General features: G+C 45.0%; 3 protein-coding genes across 11 annotated transcripts in view; 2 read left to right on the top strand and 1 right to left on the bottom strand.

The window, feature by feature from the left end:
* RapGAP1 (Rap GTPase activating protein 1) overlaps positions 1-14,279 on the top strand; it is a 99,045-nt gene extending 84,766 nt beyond the window's left edge. For all 9 annotated transcript variants that reach the window (XM_069059099.1, XM_069059100.1, XM_069059103.1 and 6 more), the window contains 5 exons: positions 2,596-2,940; positions 6,707-7,407; positions 12,186-12,624; positions 12,682-13,026; positions 13,089-14,279. In XM_069059099.1, the coding sequence (XP_068915200.1) occupies positions 2,596-2,940; positions 6,707-7,407; positions 12,186-12,624; positions 12,682-13,026; positions 13,089-13,229 (1,971 nt within the window). In that variant the 3' untranslated portion in view covers positions 13,230-14,279. The remainder of the gene's footprint in view (positions 1-2,595; positions 2,941-6,706; positions 7,408-12,185; positions 12,625-12,681; positions 13,027-13,088) is intronic.
* Positions 14,280-15,007: 728 nt separating this feature from the next.
* LOC138138959 (uncharacterized) lies at positions 15,008-16,472 on the top strand. Its single transcript, XM_069059110.1, has 2 exons — positions 15,008-15,188; positions 15,246-16,472. Exons 1-2 carry the CDS (start codon positions 15,110-15,112, stop codon positions 16,415-16,417), a joined length of 1,251 nt encoding a protein of 416 aa, XP_068915211.1. The 5' UTR covers positions 15,008-15,109; the 3' UTR covers positions 16,418-16,472.
* Positions 16,427-18,231, bottom strand: LOC138138958 (serine/threonine-protein kinase RIO3). Its single transcript, XM_069059109.1, has 3 exons — positions 17,892-18,231; positions 16,860-17,842; positions 16,427-16,722 (listed from the first exon to the last, which is right to left on the bottom strand). Exons 1-3 carry the CDS (start codon positions 18,229-18,231, stop codon positions 16,489-16,491), a joined length of 1,557 nt encoding a protein of 518 aa, XP_068915210.1. The 3' UTR covers positions 16,427-16,488.
* Positions 18,232-18,727: the final 496 nt, after the last annotated feature.

Below are 18,727 nucleotides of genomic sequence, written 5' to 3'. Positions count from 1 at the left end.
AATAACGTCGTTCCCGACTTTATTCGGGATTAATCCCGGCCGGGCCGACCACCTGCAGATCGCACCGGTGTCGTGAGATTGATTCGGCGGGGACGGCTGTCGTAAAAATCCCGGAGGATTTTTATTGGCGGCGGTGTCGCGACCGGCTTCCGGGGGCGGCTAATAAATTTCGTGCGACGGGCCGGATTTAAAAACTCGAGGAAGTTTGCTTGTTTTAAAGTGTTTTTCGCGGACGAGATGAGGTTTTGCGATAAATTCTGTTTCGAACGAAAGAACAAGAGTTGAGGTTATTAAAGGGGGGAAGTACGGTGGAAGTGTTAAAAGCTTTCGGGTTATGGAAATCGTTTTGTAAAACTGCTTTATGGCGTGCGGAGACCATGTGGAAAAGGTCACGCCTAATAAGGTATAAAGTAAATATAAGGAAATGTTAAACGACCTGGAAGAAACACTTGGAAGCTTGTCTCGCTCGCAGATAATGATAGCTTGACGCCGGAAAGACACCAAGACTAGAAAACACCACAAAGTTGGTGTCTTTTCAATTTTTTTCTATTTCTGTGCACCGCTGTTTGGGCGACTTTTAATAAAACTTTACAACCCTCACTGCTTTACTACTCTCATTAGAAAGTTAAATTTGCCACCTTTATGGAGTCGACTCCCCATAAATCGCCTCCATTCACCATCTTCTTCCGCTCTGCTAAGATTCTGTACCTGCTTCCAGCACTAAAATCGACGCGACTGCTATAGTTGCATCCCGATAAAAATACATATTTTGTTTGTTTGTATTGTTTTATTTATGGTAAAATATTCCAACAATTTCGACCAAAAACAAATTTAAATTTTTCTGTGCTCCCTGCTGCGTACGACCTCTCGACGACGTCGTTCGCGGTGGAAATTTCGTCCGATTAATGCCATTCCAAATATCAACCGAATGTTGTTTACCTCATCAAGGTTAGCTGGAGGAGGTGCAAGAACTCTGGTGTTTTCCTACAGCGTCCCAAGAAAGTTGTGCGGGGTTCAGATCTGGACTTTCTCCTGGCCCGTCCGATCTCCCCATCGAGTTGTGACAGTTATTTTCGTCACATTTTATGAAATATCGTTTCTAGATTGTGTCTCGGTGATAATTTAAATTTTATCACTTGTCCGTGTTGCATCGTGAAACACTAAATAACTAAAATTGTAACGTTTGTTGGTCAGCTAGAATTTTGATGTTTTCCGACGGCATCCCATAACAATTGTGTAGGATTCAGATCTGGAATTTCTCATGACCGATCCTTTGTCCGTTGTAAATTACGACAGTCATTTTTCACATTTAAAAAAATGTTATTTCTGTTGTTTCTTCACCATAATTTTGAATTGTTAACACAAAAGCTTGTCCATAAGTAGAGTGGAAGTCGTAGTTCCCAATTTGTCAGCTGTCACTGTCAGCCAAATTTATTTCGTCATAATGTAGCTTAGTGTTTATAATCCCACAACAAATAAACATCTAATTATTTATTTTATTTATGGTGTTCAGTTTCGTGTGAATCAAATGAAATTTATAAAATTTCCAAACTGAATACTTCATAATTAATGTGATGTATTTTTCAACACCAATAAATCACGTGTCGGGCGCAATCTACCAGATAAATTTAATTCATTGATTTAAGTCGTCGACGTGACGAAACCGTCTTTGTGCCAGATTTCTGAATACGTGGTGTGTCCAAAACTGTCCCCGAGTAAAGAACGTCCGTTTTATCAATTTTCGAAAATTGACACTTGGAGGAGTCGACGAGAAAGTTGTAGTTTGCAAGTCGGACTCTCGTTTTCGCGTTTTATAGAGAGCGATTGGTTATTGAAGGTGTCAGAAAAAGCTGTCACGACAGGGACTAGTTCTTGCAGTCGTCGAAACTGCAATTCTAGACTGGCGTTCTCCCACAGCAAAAACTGCAATTGTTGGGCAAATTATTTGCTCAATGACGAAATTAAAACAGTTGGAGCATCTACTACGGTCGATTGTTGAATCAGCATTGCCCAACAATTAGACATAACGAGAGCATTTTTTAGCGAATGCATGTAAAGAGTAGAATTCTTTCTCATCGTGAAGAAATAGTTGGTCGGTGCGTTTTTTCGACCATCCTGTCCGTGACAGGTGTTGGCAATTACCAAGTTTGTTGCGAATTAAGGAGGCCGTATCAAGATGGCGCCCAACTGTCAAACCTCGTCCGCCATTAGCGTACGAATTAAAGTTATTCCGCGATAGAAAGTTCCGTCCCACTTGGCGAACAATGGAGCGAGCATCTCTCGCAACAGCCTCCTCTGTTTCGTCGGAATTAGAAACTGGGAAGTAGGCTTCACAGTTATGTCGTATGAATATTGATCAGAGAAGTAAGTCATTCGGCCATCACCGTCGATGGAGTTTTAAAGATTGCCACCATCATGGTCCGGCACCTGTCGGATCGATCGGCTCGCCGTGCCGAATCTAGTCCATCGGGTCATCCAGACGAGGGAAAATCGATGGGAGGCCCCGGGACGGGGTGGCGCCCCTCCTCGAGGGTCGCCACCCCGCGCCTGGCCGGTCAAGGTCCGCCACGGTTGACACGAATTTTTTTGTTGCAGGCGCCGATGGCGCAGCGACAGCACAGTCTGCCCGACGAGTGTCGCCTCTCGACCAACAACAACGTGAAGATCTCGCCGGTGGGCTGCGCCGCCCCCCAGCACGGCACCCCGCCGGCCTCGCCGCAACAGGCGACGCAATCGAGGCGCCTGCTGCAAGAGACGCTCTCGGGGCCGGCGCCCTATCCCATGATAGCCGTCCCGGAGAAGGGCTACTGGGTCGACGGGACGGACCACGATGTCTCCTTCGACCACAGGGGCGCTCCGGTGCTCTCGCACCAAACCTGGAGGGCCAAGATCGAGACGGACGACACGGGCAAGTGCTACAGGAGGTTCTACGTCGGCAGGGTGAGTTCACCAATGTTGTTGGCACGCAAAAGGAACGTCGCCGATTGTTCCACAAAACACCACCACACTTGTCCGGGCAAGTCTGGAGGATGTTCTGTATTTTTAATTTCCGTTCGAATCTGTGGCAAAGGTCGAGCTCGTCTCGAAGCCGCTCGGGCTTATCTGATCGCACCGCGATCCGTCCGATCCAATCATCGACTCGCCTTTTGTCTCTCTCCGGTCGGACGGCACCACGTCCGGCCTCTGACGAGTGAAAAAGTGTCAAAACCTCGACACCGCCCCATTGTTCCTGTGAGAATGTGAACGTTCGCACGATCATGGATTGCGTCTCGGTACGTTGTTGCGGCCGCCGCCGTTCATCAACATGCAAGAAGAAAAACGGGAACGGTGTTGGCGCCCGCCGAGCGACACCCACAAGTCGCATCTTCCTACGTCGGTCGCTATCTCGAGGAATCTCGACCCGGCCCCTCCGGAGGAGACAACAGCTCCGTGGATAATTCGTCGCACGTTGGCGAAACGAATCCGATAATGTTTCGCGACGATTTTGCACAGTTGGTCGTTGTCGTTGCGTAAGTGGAGCGAGTGATTGATCCGAGAGCGCGGCGGCCTCGATGTGACGCGAGGGTCTTTCCTCCGGGGTTCGCCGGAAGAATGCAGATCGATCCCGGATGAAAAGAGGGAATCGGAGATCTGGGTTGTTTGTACGACGGAACGGATTCTTTGTTGGGGCTCCCGTCGATCGCTCAAACGAACCGTGAATAAAGCAAATTGATTCAGCGATTAATATCTCGCCGGCGGCCGAGGCGAATCCGGAGCGCCGACAGCACGCGGGTGCCTCCAGGTTGCACCGACTGCTGCCGAGGAACACACAAAAGAACAGAAAATGAAAAAAAATAATCGGGTGCTTTGTTTGATTTTCGATATTCAATGTATTATCCCCGTCAAGGGTCGTATTTGACCCCACAGTGTTAAACCGCATTGGCTGTCAAAACAGAAAATAAATACATATTCTAATTGTGTCAGTGCTCCTGTAATAACGTAATCGAATAACAGTTTGATATGTTGCAAGGTAAGTTGACCACCGTGGGTCTGGTCGATGGTCGTACTCGAGGAGAGACTGATTAGAATGATCTCAGACGCACTTTTCATTTGTTGTCGACAACATGAAATGGAATTACATATTTCTTTCTTCGGGTTTTGCGCGGCCGGGGTCCGCTGTGACCCCGTGTGGCGAATGACAGTTTTTCAACACTGTCGATTTGAGCCGTGCTGCTGACCATCTGCAGATGTCTTGACGTCCATCCACCTTCTCTGAATAACGCTTGGTTGGCGAAATCTCGTCTTGAAAGATTTTTTTTGCCCAAAGAGGAGAGTCCAATTACCGCCCAGCCGTGCAGATTCCATCTGGCCATTCACTCCTCCAATCTTACTCCCCCATTGATCCCCGTTTCGCCGCCTCGGCACATCACGACTCCGCTCCCGATCGACTCGTTATCGTTCAACTCTTCACGATACGATCTGTTTCCGTTTCCGGCTTGCACGTTTTTTCCCCCTTAATGAGCAGCTGTTCGCCGTGACGTCGACTCCTTTATTTCGTTCAGCTGTCCCAAAAATGTTAGTTATTTTTATTGCGTAACCCTATCAGATGTTAATCTGGCGGAAGAGAAAGGTGCCGAAAATAAAAGAAACGCAGCGACATAACGCGCGGTGAAGAAATCGTCTCCGCAAAGAGCACCATCGGGAATTTTTATGCTCGATTATTGGCGACGCTTTTCTGGCAGATTAGAAAGTCACCGACGGTGACGCAAGAAAAAACCGTTTCCGGTCGGATAAACGCGGAGGAAAGATCTCGATGCGAATATGGTGATGCGGTGATGGATGGGTGTGCGGGGCACGTGACCAGCCGTGACGCGCCGGAACGTGTCTGAGATTAGTACATACGCTGTGGTGATTATGCATCGAAACGCAAATCTGACGCTGTTGGCAACTCTGTAGCGTCGGGTTTTGTTTAATAGAATGTTAACGAATATGCGTGCTATTGCATTGATTTTTTAATAAAAGCGTGCGCTAACCCGTCGAAAATTCTGTTTGCGGCTCATTACTCCGCATCACGGTATTAATCCAAAACTGGCGACACTTTCGTTGCACCGAAGAATCCACCGGACAGAGTTTTGGCCTTTCGAAATTCAACGCTTTCGATTCATTTTGAATAAATTACGACGAGAACAAATTGCCAATCGAATTTTCTAAATGTCATTCGTGATTTATTCCCACCGTGAAGCTCCAACATTTCGTTTTACTAATTAATAATGCTAATCGATGATTCATGCGTTCTCCAAATATTTTACTCGTGATTGGTAACAGTGATTTTTGTTTTTTCGTCGTTGGGTGATTGTGATTCCGAAATTTTTGGGAACCGTCGTCGCATTGCCCATTCGAAAAATAGTGTCTCGCTCAACGGTCAAATTTCGAAAGGAGCACACGGCGAAGACGTCAAAAGATAGAACGACGTCCCGAACGAAATCCCGTTTCGTAAAAATCGCGTTGTCCCGACTGATCTGTCAAGTTCTTTTCTTCTTTTACTTTCACCGATGTCGATTCGGAATCGAAGAGCTCGTTAATTGCGGCAGACGTGTGGCGCCTTCGCACCTCCCGATTGTAAATTCGGTGTGTTCCACTCGCTTATTTGCATCGCCTCATGACAGGGGGGCGTCCCTCCCGGTGTACCTGCATACACACGCGGCCTCCTTCATTGTTCATCGTAATTCTAACAACAATAGAGCTCGACGATAATAACGTGTTTGAAATAAGAACGGGGCGTGGGCGTGAAAGTCTCATTGAAGAAATAATAACTGAAAAAAAAATTCCTAGCGCGTTGTTGTGAGCCGTGCCCTGCTCTACACCCACGGAGGGGTGGGCGACATCGACGTGCGATATCGGATATCGGTGCAGATAAAGGATTCGAAGAAACGCCATTTTGATCTAGAGACGTTTCTGCATCATGAAAGTCGGAATCGAGAGTTTTCGACGAAGCGAAAACACCTAATTCTACTTTTGTGCGTGAACTACACCGTCAGCGACTACAAAAGCTATTATTCGATTTTTTTAAAATAAAATTGTTGGTAATTGTTCTTTGCCATCTCTTTGTGTATATCTATGGTATTATGATATTATGACTAGTGGGCTAGGACGAGAGCTGCACAAGACAAGTTTTTTAAGTTTATTTCTTGCACCAAAGACAATAAATAATTCTTCCTTCGGTATTAAAATAAAGTGCCCAACAAATAATTCAAATATGTATGTCAAATGTCAAGGCTTACCAACTGTTTTTTCGGTCCGACGGTAATAATTCGCAAATATATTTTTCGTTAAAATTGTTGTTACGAATTCGAATTAGGCTCGTTTGTAATAAAAGGAAACTCATGAATGAAGATTAACAATTTCGCTGCAGAAGAAAGTAGGATAATGCATTCGTTGCCTAGTCTCATTCGACAACCTCCTGTCATAAAGAAAGTGAGGTTAAGTTGTGAGTTTTTATTTATGCATTTTCGTCGACTGCTGTCGTTTTTTTGTATTTTACGCGTGGGACACAGGTTTTTGCGGTTTTTCGTCTGTCGGAAGCTAAACGAGACTCTTCGTCTGACATTCTTTCCGCCTCGTTGTACCTTGCCCTCGGGCTGCGCGTCTCGCTTCGAGACTGGTGCACCGGTTACGCTTATCTGATTTCGCTCATTTCCCACACTTAAAGAGAACAATTTTTTTTCAGGAGCATACGTCCCTGATCGGCGTGGATGAGCAGCTTGGGCCCGTCCTGCTGTCGATCAAGACCGAGAACGTGGCCAGCCAGGAGCACACCAGGATCCTGCTGAGGATGCGCACCGGAACCATGCACGAGATCGTGCCGTCCTCGTGTCTGGGCGAGACGCCGAACCCCGCGCGGATGGCGAAGCTGCTCAACGAGCAGCTGAACATCGAGAATTTCGTCCCGGTGCTGCACCCGAAGGCGTCGCAATTGATCGCCAACTACGACGAGCACGTCCTCGTCACCAACTTCAAGTTCGGAGTGCTCTATCAGAAGTACGGCCAGACCACGGAAGAGGAGTTGTTCTGTAACAACACGACTAGCCCGGCTTTCGACGACTTTCTCGCGCTGTTGGGACAGAGGATACAGCTGAAGGATCACAAAGGGTACAGGGGCGGGTTGGACATACAGAATGGCCACACGGGGGACGAGGCGGTGTACGAAGTGTTCAAGGACAGAGAGATCATGTTTCACGTCTCGACACTACTACCGTACACGGAGAGCGACCCCCAGCAATTGCAGAGGAAGAGACACATAGGGAACGACATCGTCGCCCTGGTTTTCCAAGAGGAGAACACTCCCTTCTCGCCGGACATGATAGCGTCGCACTTCTTGCACGCCTTCGTCGTGGTGCAAGTGGTGGAGCCGAACACGCCGAACACGAGGTGAGTTGTTTTCGCGCAGGAAACGGGAATTTCGATTCGGGGGGTGAGAGAGTGACTCACGACAGGTGGGGGTCCCGGCGGCTCATGACTAACGGTTAGTCACGGCCTCTCGCAAATGGGAAGCAGCAAGTCTGCGAGAGGATCGCCTCTCGGTTGACCTCGCGGCCGACGTAATTGACGATCATGTTTTTTTTTTTTCACTAATTGGAATCGTAATGCGACGTGGGAATAGCCGAAGTGATTACGCGAAACAAAGAAATTTTTCGTTCGTTATCGTACTATAACGGGAAATTTACGGCGGAAAAACTTCCTCCATTTTAGATGGAGTTTACAATTTCCGGATCGCATGTCTGGCTAAATCTGTTTCGGGTCTTGTTCGCAATCTCTGTTCGATTTCGTGCGATTAAAATATGTCTGGAGTTGTTAGACGTTCATGACAAGTTGAAAAAAATGTTTGCACGGAGAGGCGTTTTCGAAGAAACGGTCTGACGATACGCCACTGGCGCCATAAATTTCTAATGTCATTACATATTCATTTTGACATGTGTCAATTTGACGTGACAATTGTTTTTTTTTTTCACTTGACAGGTGTCTTGTCAATTATTAATAAAGTGAGAGTGAAGGAGTTAATGGGAACAAATTTCACGTCGATTAGGACATTTTATTTTTATTTAATTGACATTTGCAAGTCGTTTTGACCAACTGCGATAAATTGGAAGGTGCACTTGAATTAATTTACTAATTCGCCGTCGGCGCTGTCCGAACTGTCATTTGGACAAGGTTTAGGTGATGGTAGATGTAGATGTCTTTATGTTTGTGTCAGTGGGTTTATAAGTCATTCGATTTGTGGAAGAGGACGGTGATGAAAAAGAGAAACATTCTTGCTTGTCACCGTGATAGTCGAATGGTGAAATGGTGAAATAGTCGTACTTCGCCATTTTAAAATGGCGATTGTCAGTTTTGTCATAATTGACTCTTAATAGGATTTTTTTCCTCCCATCACTAGTAAGGTACTATATCTTTAGAAGGTAGCGCCATTCCGCTCCACAATTTTTCGCCTCGAAATTAAAAGAGATGGCATTATCGATAAATCCTGTGAGTGTGACAAAGATAGAATCTGTTTGACTCGATACAAACATCCCGTAAAATTGTGTATACTTCTATCTTTGTCACACTCACGGGATTTATCGATAATGCCATCTCTTTTAATTTCGAGGCGAAAAATTGTGGAGCGGAATGGCGCTACCTTCTAAAGATATAGTACCTTAATCACTAGTTGTTTGCACCGTTGATTCTTATATTTATATTCCGTTTTTATGTTTTTCTCTATATTATTTACTTCATGTATATTACGATTCTCTTTTGTTATTCTCATTTTTTTTGTTTGCTTCATTTGTTTCTTTGTCCTTATTTTCTTATTTCTTTATTCTCACATTTATATTTTGCCATGTTGGCAGCAGTCTTTCCTGTTACGATCTTTTTCTTAACTTTTCTTTTTGTCAACACCTTCTGTTCTGTTCCCCTACATCGAAATGCTCTTCTTTCGTCGATTCGAAAGGTAGTAAAGTCAAATTGAGTTAATTGCAGATCTTTTTTCCCAGTTCTTCGGTCAATTCTGAAATCTTCACCTCGAATTACATCATAACCACAAACTTTATTAATTAACGTGTCAAAACGAATCAGTTTAAACTTTAAGAACATTCAAAATTCAAATTTATCCTTGAAAAGTCATTCACGCAGCGCCAACAGTTAAATAGTGAACTAATTTGTTCGTGCAGTCTACCTCAACGTTTTTCAGAGTTAGAAGTGTCAGTTCAATAAAATATAGTAAACGCCTTTAATCTGGCTCGGTATCGTCGATATTTTGTCCTTCACCTTGTTAAGTATCGATTAAAAAATGTAAATTTAGAAAGAAATTTATAAATGTCAAAGGTCATCCAGTGGCGGCTCGTCTGATTGTTCCGCAGTAAAATCTAACAAACGTGACATTTTACCACCCAAATGTGGCACACGTTGCTCGTCGAAAAAAAAATTCTTTCCCAGTTGTTGTCCAGGAGTGAATTAATTAAGGTTCAGCACCATCAAAATCGCAACTGTAACCTAACCTCACCCGACCTAACCTAACTTTTTGCGTCTACTCGAAATTAGCAGTTTGATTTGCCACAACTGGGTCAAGCAGCCGCACCTGGTCGGTCGGTCGACCGACCTTCGTCAACAAAACGATCAACGCAGAATTTGATGTTCGATTTGTGCGTTTCTGCCGAAAAAATGTGCACCGTTTTCGTGCTTTCTGGTCTCGCTGAAAGGACCACTTTTTTGGGCGTCATTGCACCTGTAAAAGAGACGGGGTGACAGTGTCGTCGACCCAATTTTCGTCGAGCTCGTTAATAATAACGGCAAAAAGTCGATTAGACCGGATTTTATTCGGCGAATCAAGCGACCACTGCGACGTTGCGAGACCATTCCGAAAACGGCGCTCCTGGAGGAAGTCGGGGGGACGGGAGCGGCGCTTTTTACCTGGGGAAATCAGCGGAAAAATGATAATTAGCTATGTTGAACGCGACCCAACGATGACATAATCAACGCGCGGGACTTATCCGGCTTACTCGACGCCGTTCAGACGTCGGACCGAGAGAATCAGTCCTTCCGACTTCAAAGAGTACTTCTTACTCTACTCGCGAAGACGAATCTGATTACACAGAAGGGCGTGATGGAATGCAAACATTTTTATCAGGACTTTTCCGCAGGACTTCTCAGGCCGGATCCTTCCTAAAACAATCTCCGATTAGAATGAGACGTCGGCGGAAACTTGGACTAATTTCCAACGGTCATGAGAAAAACGAGTCAGGCCAATAACTCCAAATTAATTCTTCATCCGTCGGATGAACACAGCTCCGGTTAATTTGGTCGTCGTCAACACGGCAAATTCAACCGGTGCCGCGATTAGGGTCAAGATTGTTTAATTTTGAACGAATTTGTTGCGTTAATGCACCGGCGACGGTGCAAAATTAATTAAACGCTGACGTTTTGCAACCGGTCTGATTAAAGCTTTTCTTTCGGTTCGTCGACGTCAAATTACATGTCGATTAACGTTTCACATTTCTCGCCCCTTCGCAACTTGCACGCGGGCTTCAAGATAAACAAGAAGTCGCAGCAGCGGTCGCGAATTAATTTCCCAGTTTTCGCATCGGAAAAATGTATTTCTCACGGAGATTTTTCGAGCTGAAATGACAATCAAATTTTTCACGGCACAACTGACAGCTGTCAAATTAAAAATCACGGTCGACTGCGATAAGGTGCGTTGCGAGTCGTGACCGTTCTCACGCGACGATTATAGATGTCGCCAGAATCAAAATAACTATAGAATGATCAAAAAGTCTTTGGATCGCGATTCCCATCTATAGAAATATTTACTTCTACTGCCCGTCGTTTTTATGTGTATTTCAAAGTACATAATTTACGGAACTCATTTAAACATAAACGAAGCGAATAAACCCAATTACATAATGTATAGTCTGTTTTTTAATCAAAGAACCACGACCTGTTGATTTAGGTTTGAAAATACAAAATTTTGCTAAATTCAGGAAATTTGATGATGTCTATTGGCAATACCAGCCAACGCTTGTCCACGGCGCTTGTCATTTTTAATGTCCTTGAAAATACGCAAACTCGCATCAAAAATTTGAACGTGTTTTTAAAAATGCCTCGCAAAGTAAGACATTTATTAAACTTTCAAATTAGTTGTTATCAGTTGTTATTAACTTTATTAACATGCTGCGCTACTAATGTCTATAATAACCTCAATTTTTATATGATGAGATTTCTCACCCTATGTCATATATCTTGTTAATTCCACGGCAATCCTGATCCAAAGACTTTTTGATCATACGATATTTTGCAATGAATGGAAGTTGTATTGTACGAGAGCGAAATTTTGCAGTGTTTTTTATGTTTGTGAAATAAAATATGTTGAAAATACATAGTAGTAATTATTGGACCTCTTCAAAAATTAAGATCGGATTAAATTTAGTTCTTGTAGTGTTGAAAGATGGCCCCAAGATTCGTCTAGAAGGTCTGCTGATTTTCTTCTTTCTTTAAAGTAAGAAAAATCTGGTCTGGACTTCAAAGGAGGTTTTCGCGGAAACCATATTTTGATATTTAAATATTTAATGATAAGATAAGGTGAATTTATTGATCTGCATCTTATCTAGCCAACTTCCTGTTTCTTCTTTTTCCATTTCTTCATGTTTAATTTTCTTCTAATCGCTCCATCTTCAAACATTTTAGACAGACAGCTGAATTTTTTTTTCATTTGAGGCGATTCCGAATCTTGTCGTTTTGTTCACAATTTTAATTTATCTTTAAAACACTTCTGTCTTTCTTTCGACGTCCTTTTCTTTTCAGTTCTCAGTCAAATAATCAAAAAAAAAAATCAATTCTACCGACACCACGTATCAATGTTACCAAATAATTTATTACGACAGAAATGTAACCAGTTTTTATAACTAAAGCACAAATGGCGAGTAAAATGGAAATACATAAATAATTTAGAGGTTATGTCATCATAATTAGCGTGGAATGCCTTAATAACGACGAATTTCATAATAGGAATAAGAATAAGAGAACCAGTTCCAGTCTGAGTCGTTTTATTTAGCAAATAACGTCAAAACTTGACCCCCATTTCGGTGTCAGTTTCGGTTTGAAACCGTGCTAGATTTTCTCGTTGACTAAATTGTTTTCGTTTGACATACATATTAATTAATCGTCGCCCGTTGCAGGTATAATGTGAGCGTGACGGCGCGCGACGACGTCCCCTTCTTCGGTCCGACGCTGCCGACGCCGGCCGTCTTCCGTCACGGGCCCGAACTGAAAGAATTCCTCCTGACCAAACTAATCAACGCCGAGAACGCCTGCTACAAGGCGGACAAGTTCGCCAAGCTGGAGCTGAGAACGCGCACCTCGCTCCTCCAGACCCTAACCGAGGAGCTGAAAGAGAAGACCAACGAATTCCTGGGCGCCGCCGGCGCCACCATGGTCCCCGGCACCCCGAAAAGCGACTCCGGCCCGGGCTCCAGGTTCATCGACACCGTGAAGAAGGCGTGGAGCGCCAGGGTGAAGTCGAGCCAGAGCGTGGACAACAACCTGGCGGGCGCCAACGGCCACGACAGGCTGTCAAAGAAGTCGAGCCAGCCGACGATCTCCGAATCGACGCCTTCGGTGAGTATTATCGCGTCGACGGTGACCACCACGTGTCTGATCGGTTGTCGCGTCTAGAGCGGGAGGTCGCTGTCGAAGAGCTCGATCGTCTCCAACGGCAAGAAGAGCGCCAACTCGTCGACGGCGTCGTCGCCGGACTTGACGGCGCACGCCCATCCGGCGCTGTCCGAGGCAAGCGACGACTCGTCGCTGACGAGCGAGGACCTGGAAGAGCACCTCGCCGGCGGCTACATCGACAGCGACACCGGACTGGAGAGCATGTCGAGCGCCGAAACGGCGGCGAAGGCGTGCAGCGTCTGCCAGGACAGGCCGACGAGCACGACGGGGCCTAGTGCGGAGGTGTTGGCGCAGGAGGTGGCGAAACTCAAGTGCGACAAGCTCGATCTGTTGAGGCAAAACGTGGTAAGTGTCGGGTGCGACGACCGAGGCGGCCGCCCTGATTGCCCCCCCGTTTTTGCTTGTAGAGCTGTCAAAGGGACATCAAGCGGCTGCGAGAGAAGGAGTTAAGCCTGCAGGGGGACCTGGAGGCCGCCAAAAAGGAAATCATCAGGTTGAGGGAGCTGCTGAAGGACTACAGTCCGAACGGCGACAGATCTCCGGTTTAATAGTTACGTCGTTGTTTCTTCTTTTCTCCTCCCTCCTTCCCTCCTCTCTGACCTGTCACTCTCTCGGTAATTGTTATTTTAATATTTAAAATAATCGATTACTTCACTTTGTTTTTTTTCCTCCCGAAGATACATAGATGATATGTAAACAAACAAACATTAACGGTGTCAATTAGATGTTTGCACATACCTTACACACAGAGCACGAAGTTGCATCATCACAATCGAATACGTATTTCTCTTCACTGCCTTGTGATATCTGGAAGTTCTTTTTTCCGGACCCTTCTTGAGTAATGGGGGATTTTCGTTTTTATTTTGGTTGCAATAATAGTCAAATGAACAACGATGTTACTCATCAAGGGTGATGGGCGGCGTTTCTTGAAGAATTCTATTGTTTAGTTTTTTTTTTTTTAGATATTTATTAATATTGTCTTGTATAGTTTAATGAATACAACTTTACCAACAAAATGATACCAAAGTTAACATTCCCCAAAAATTCTGTTTCAGAAATTAAATTATTTACTAAGTGTACATAACAAAGTATTTATTAGTTCGTAAGGAGAGCAGAGTTTCCTGAGGATATTGTTAATGATGTAGAATTCTATATTTTTACTCTGTTCGTGTTTTTTAAGTTTGTACAACTGCAATATGTATTACTAAAGTTTAGTATCCCTTTACTCTTAAGTTTTATTGTGTAAATAGAAGATCAAATGCGATTACATACATATTCTTCTTCTTAAGAACTGTTATAGATGTAATCAATTGCCGTCTGGTCGCTCGACCTCTCCGGACGATTCTATGGCCTTCTTAGGACGATCTGAAGTGATAAAAAAATGTTTAGGCAAAAATTCTTTTTTGCGCAACTCACGTGTAATATGTTACAAATTATAATACATAACTTAATTCTTTATTTGAAAGCTTTTTATTTTAAGTACCTATTAATTAATACGTTTTAAGTGTTCTTTGTATATAGGTTACGTAACTCTTTTATGTACCTTGATTTGTCGTTACGACGATGTTTTGCTGCAAATAAATCGATTAAATCCACAAGAGGCAAATTTATTAACCCTCCCCCAATTCGTAAAATGTATTCACCTTGTTTTAGCATAATGAGAGACCATGGAAATGTTGCATTTAATTTGGTAGTAAAGCTGTTTGTTAATTAATTATGTTTTTCTAAGTTTGAGGTTATAAATAGCGTCAATGTCTAGTGAGTGTTATGTTAATTTTGTAAGTCCGAATGTCAGGCACTTTCGTGACGGAAATCAAACAGTGTATCCAGTGACCGAGTCTGTTGACAATGAAACAATAGAAAAATACTGGTGTTTTTTTTTTTTTGTCTCGTAATTGGCACTGGTAGGATGTTTTAACTTGACACGACATTTAAAAAAAAGGTTATGTCGGTTATGTTTATGGTATGCTAATATGCTATCTATTACAAAAATGAACCTTTGATGGAAAATTTCAAATTTGCCTGTCAAAGCTGACAACCGGAAATGCGTTTAGATTAGTGGTACCAAAATCATTGAAATTTTCATTGTCACCAACAGCAAGTCAGCAACAGATTCAATCTTGATCACCCGGTAGTTATGTCGTCGGCTGGTTTGGCGTTTACATTTGCTGGTCAATGTTTTAAATTAGAAACACTTACACATTTCTTTTCATAGGATACATAATTTTTTATTTTTTTTTGTTCAAGGCGCCATCTACTGAATAAGTTTCTAATTATAAAAAAGTTGCAATAGAAATCTGTAAAGAGAATATTGAATTGACAGGTCAAACGTCATTTTTACATTTTTGACAACCACATCAAAATATAACCTAAAACTGTACATCAGTTTATTTTTAATCGAAGATTTGAGAAACTTTCGACGAACTTTATGGTCGTCTGCAAGTACTTTCTGCAGGGCACCTGCAGATTCGGCAACAGTTGTAAATTCGATCACCAAATTAACAACGGTGGGTATATTGTGTTGTATATATTGAAATTTTTTCCTTACGGCACTGGCATTCCAGACCACAATTATGGGAGTGCCCCGTCAATTCTGGTCCAGAACCAGTACAACAAGCCGTCTCAGGGGGCCTCGAACGTCGACACCAACACCCTGGTCAAAGCGACGGTCAACGACATGACTTCGGCCGAGAAAGGGGGCCAGTGGTTGTTGTCATCGTACGCCCCCTTCCGCGACAAACCTGCATTCCCCGGTTTCGAGGACCACAGCATGGAGGAGATCAGATACCTATTTTACGAATCAGCGAAGAACGGGACGGCGGATCAGTACAAGCAGAATCTACAGATGATGTTGCAACAGGCGGTCATGAAGATCAAAGCGTTGCAAAACCCCTCGCCGGACGCCGTCAACATGTTGAAATCCATCTACAACACTCCCCCTTCCAGCTCGTTCCACAACAACCAGGCACCGTTCAGCGCGGCCCCGTCAGCCTCCGCTTTCACGTCGCAACCGCAGAAGCCGATCTTCGGCGCCCCCGCGCCCAACCAGAGCGTCTTCGCGGGGCCCCAGCAGACCGTCTTCGCGGCGCCCCCGAACGCTTCGGTCTTCGCAGGACGCCCCGCCTTCGCCAACCAACAGAACCAGAGCAAATCGATCTTCGCGGGGCCACAACAGACGGCCCCCGCTGGGCCCATCTTCGGAGCCACCCCCTTTTTGGCGGGAGCGCAACCGCAATCGGTCTTCGCGAACCAAAACCCCCAGTTCGCGCCCCAACAGAACGTTTTTCAGAATTCCAACGGTCAGTTCGCTCCTCGACAGACCGCGAACCCTCAGTTTCCAGCTCCGACCCCGGCCGGACCCTTCAGCAGCCCCTTGATCGCCAGCGGTCAAGTCGGGACTCCTCCGGTCCCGAACGGACAGTTTGCGGCGCCCCAAACTAGCACGAGCCCGTTCGAGGGGCCGCAAGTTGCAAGTGGCCCCTTCGGGGTCGCGCCAACCGGCAACAAACCTGCGTTCCAGCACACGCAGAACATTTTCGGCAATTTGGGGATGCAAACGGGGAACGGCAACGCGTTCACGGGGGGCCCCGCTCAATCCGCACCCAATCAAGAATTCTATTCGAAACTCGAGGAGCTGACTGAAGAGGAAATCAAGTGGTTCCAGAGCGACGACTTGGACATAAATAACATACCCGAGAAACCCCCCACTTACGAAATGTGCTTTAAAGTGCAATAATATTTCAGCTCGCCTTTTTGTACATATTTACTCAATAAACGAAATATCAACAACAGTCGAGGTTGTCCTGACTACGCTAACGGTGGCTCGGCCAGCGTCGCCATTTCCAGTTCTTTCTGCGCCTTTTCCCACTGCTTCTCGAAATCGTGATCGCTCTCTTCGAGTTTGTCCACCAGGTGTGGCTTCACCTTAAACGATTGTTGCAGCTCCATGAGTCCCGCCTTGTCGTCATAATAATGTCCAGTGATGGACTTGAATAATTCTTCTGAACTCAGCACTTTTGGCACCTTTTTCTTTGTGAAGAACTGAAAAACGACACAATCAACAACAGCGCCCTCTGCACAACTGTCAAGACAATCCAGCACGGCCTACTACAACTACTATCGTCAGCTGTGTTAGTACCGCCATCTACATGTCAACTGTCATTAACGTCTATACTTACGCAACTAACGTTGTCGCAGTCCCTTTTGAGGAAGTGGACAGAGTTTTCTTGCGACAGGAGTACCGCCTGGCTCACGTCGATGAAAATGCAGCGGCCTTGATGCCACAAGATGTTGTATTCGGATAGATCGGCGTGAACGAGCTCTGCTGAAGTGAAGAGAGTCTTCATCGCCTCGACGACCTGATCGTAGGCCATTATGTACTCAGCTTCCGACAAGATCGCGTCCTTGAGTTTAGGAGCTGGTCGGTTGTTCTCGCCGATGAAGGACATCACGAGGACGTGCTTCTTCAAGGTTACCACTTCAGGACACGGCACATTCGAATTCTTCAGTCTGTTCAAGTTGTGCATTTCCTTCTCGGCCCACAGGTGAACTGTCTTGCGAGCTGACTGATTCCCCAACCTCCCCGAGAACCTCCTGTCGTCCTTGATGTACTTGTCCCGCTGCTTGAACTCCGACAGCGTCGTTTTGAAGACCTTGATGGCGCACTCTGCTGGGAGGACCTTCTCCGCGTACTCCGTGTTAGCATCAGCGTGCAAAATGACGGCTTCTTTGCCTATGCTGATGACGCCGTTGACGCTGTTGAGGATCTCGTTTTGGATCAATTTGAAGATGACGAGGCGCGTGTGTTCGTCCAGGCCAAATTCTTGCGTGGCTCTGTCCTCTTTCTTGTCGCGGAGTCGATGTCGGCGCGCCTGTTCATGCTGGGAGTGGCGCTTCAGGCTGTTGAATACTTTGTTGGACAGCTTAAGATCGAAGTTTTCGCCGTCGCCGGTCTGGAAATCCGGCGGGAAGGACAAGAGCTTGCAAGCGTTTTTGCGGCCGCTCATTGTGACGTCATGCTTCGTGACGACGCTGCCGTTTTGCATTTTGTACCCGCAAGGCGGGATCGAATCGAGCTGTCTTTGGAGGGTGTCGAATCGGTCCCAGTCGCGCCGATCGCACACGTCGACCACTTCCTCTTCTTCCGAGTCGCTTTCGAAATCTACAAAACATGTTGCAACGAATGACAAAGTGGGAGATTTTGAGCTTACCGAAGTTGTGGGGCACCCGTCGGAAATTCTCCAATGATATTGACACTTTTGATGCACCGTTCACCTTTTCTTCTGTCTTTCTGAGATTATCATCATATTCTTTGTCGAACGCCATCTGCAGCATTCTGGCAATCATAGCGTCTGACTCGCACGCCTCGTCCGCAACGACAGCAACGGGGACCTCTTCGGATTTGTCGTGATCGGCTATCGACGGGGTACCGATCATTTCTGCATACTTTTTGTCTTCTTTAGCTTGTAAATCTCGAGCGACTTCTTCCGACATTATCTCGTCGAAGTTAACGGGTTCGATTTTCTCTAGCTTTGCCCACGGACACGACATCTTAATCTAAGGTTTACGAGCTACTACAGGTGGAATATCACAGTGATTCGAATATAAAACTATACTATGGTCTAATGTTGTGCAATGAAATGAAAAATTGACATGTACAAAAGGAAGACTTGAGACTTGACGTTTTTACGATGACGTTTAATTTTGACAGAAAAGGTTATGAAAAAATTTTCGATACCAACAGAACAGAAGCATAAAATTCACTATTGAAATTGAAACAAATAATATGGAACATCATGGCCTACTAAATCTGAACTGCGCTGCGCTTATTACGGCCGTAACAAACTACGGGGTGATCAATAAGGACTGTTTAAGTTGGTAACACTGAATCGTATTTTAAATCGTATAACAGAAGTAACTTCCGGTTGTTGGTGGCTTGTCGTTGTTAATGCTATACCTATATCAGATATTTGTCAAATAAACCAACAAAACATATCCAGTTACAGTGTTATAAATAAAAATTTTCTTAATTGTATTGCCAACTTAA

The sequence above is a fragment of the Tenebrio molitor genome, chromosome 9, assembly GCF_963966145.1.
Source record: "Tenebrio molitor chromosome 9, icTenMoli1.1, whole genome shotgun sequence".
Classification (NCBI taxonomy): Eukaryota; Metazoa; Arthropoda; class Insecta; order Coleoptera; family Tenebrionidae; genus Tenebrio; species Tenebrio molitor.
Note: the sequence above shows the minus strand (reverse complement) of the source record. Positions and strands in the feature narration are given on the sequence as shown.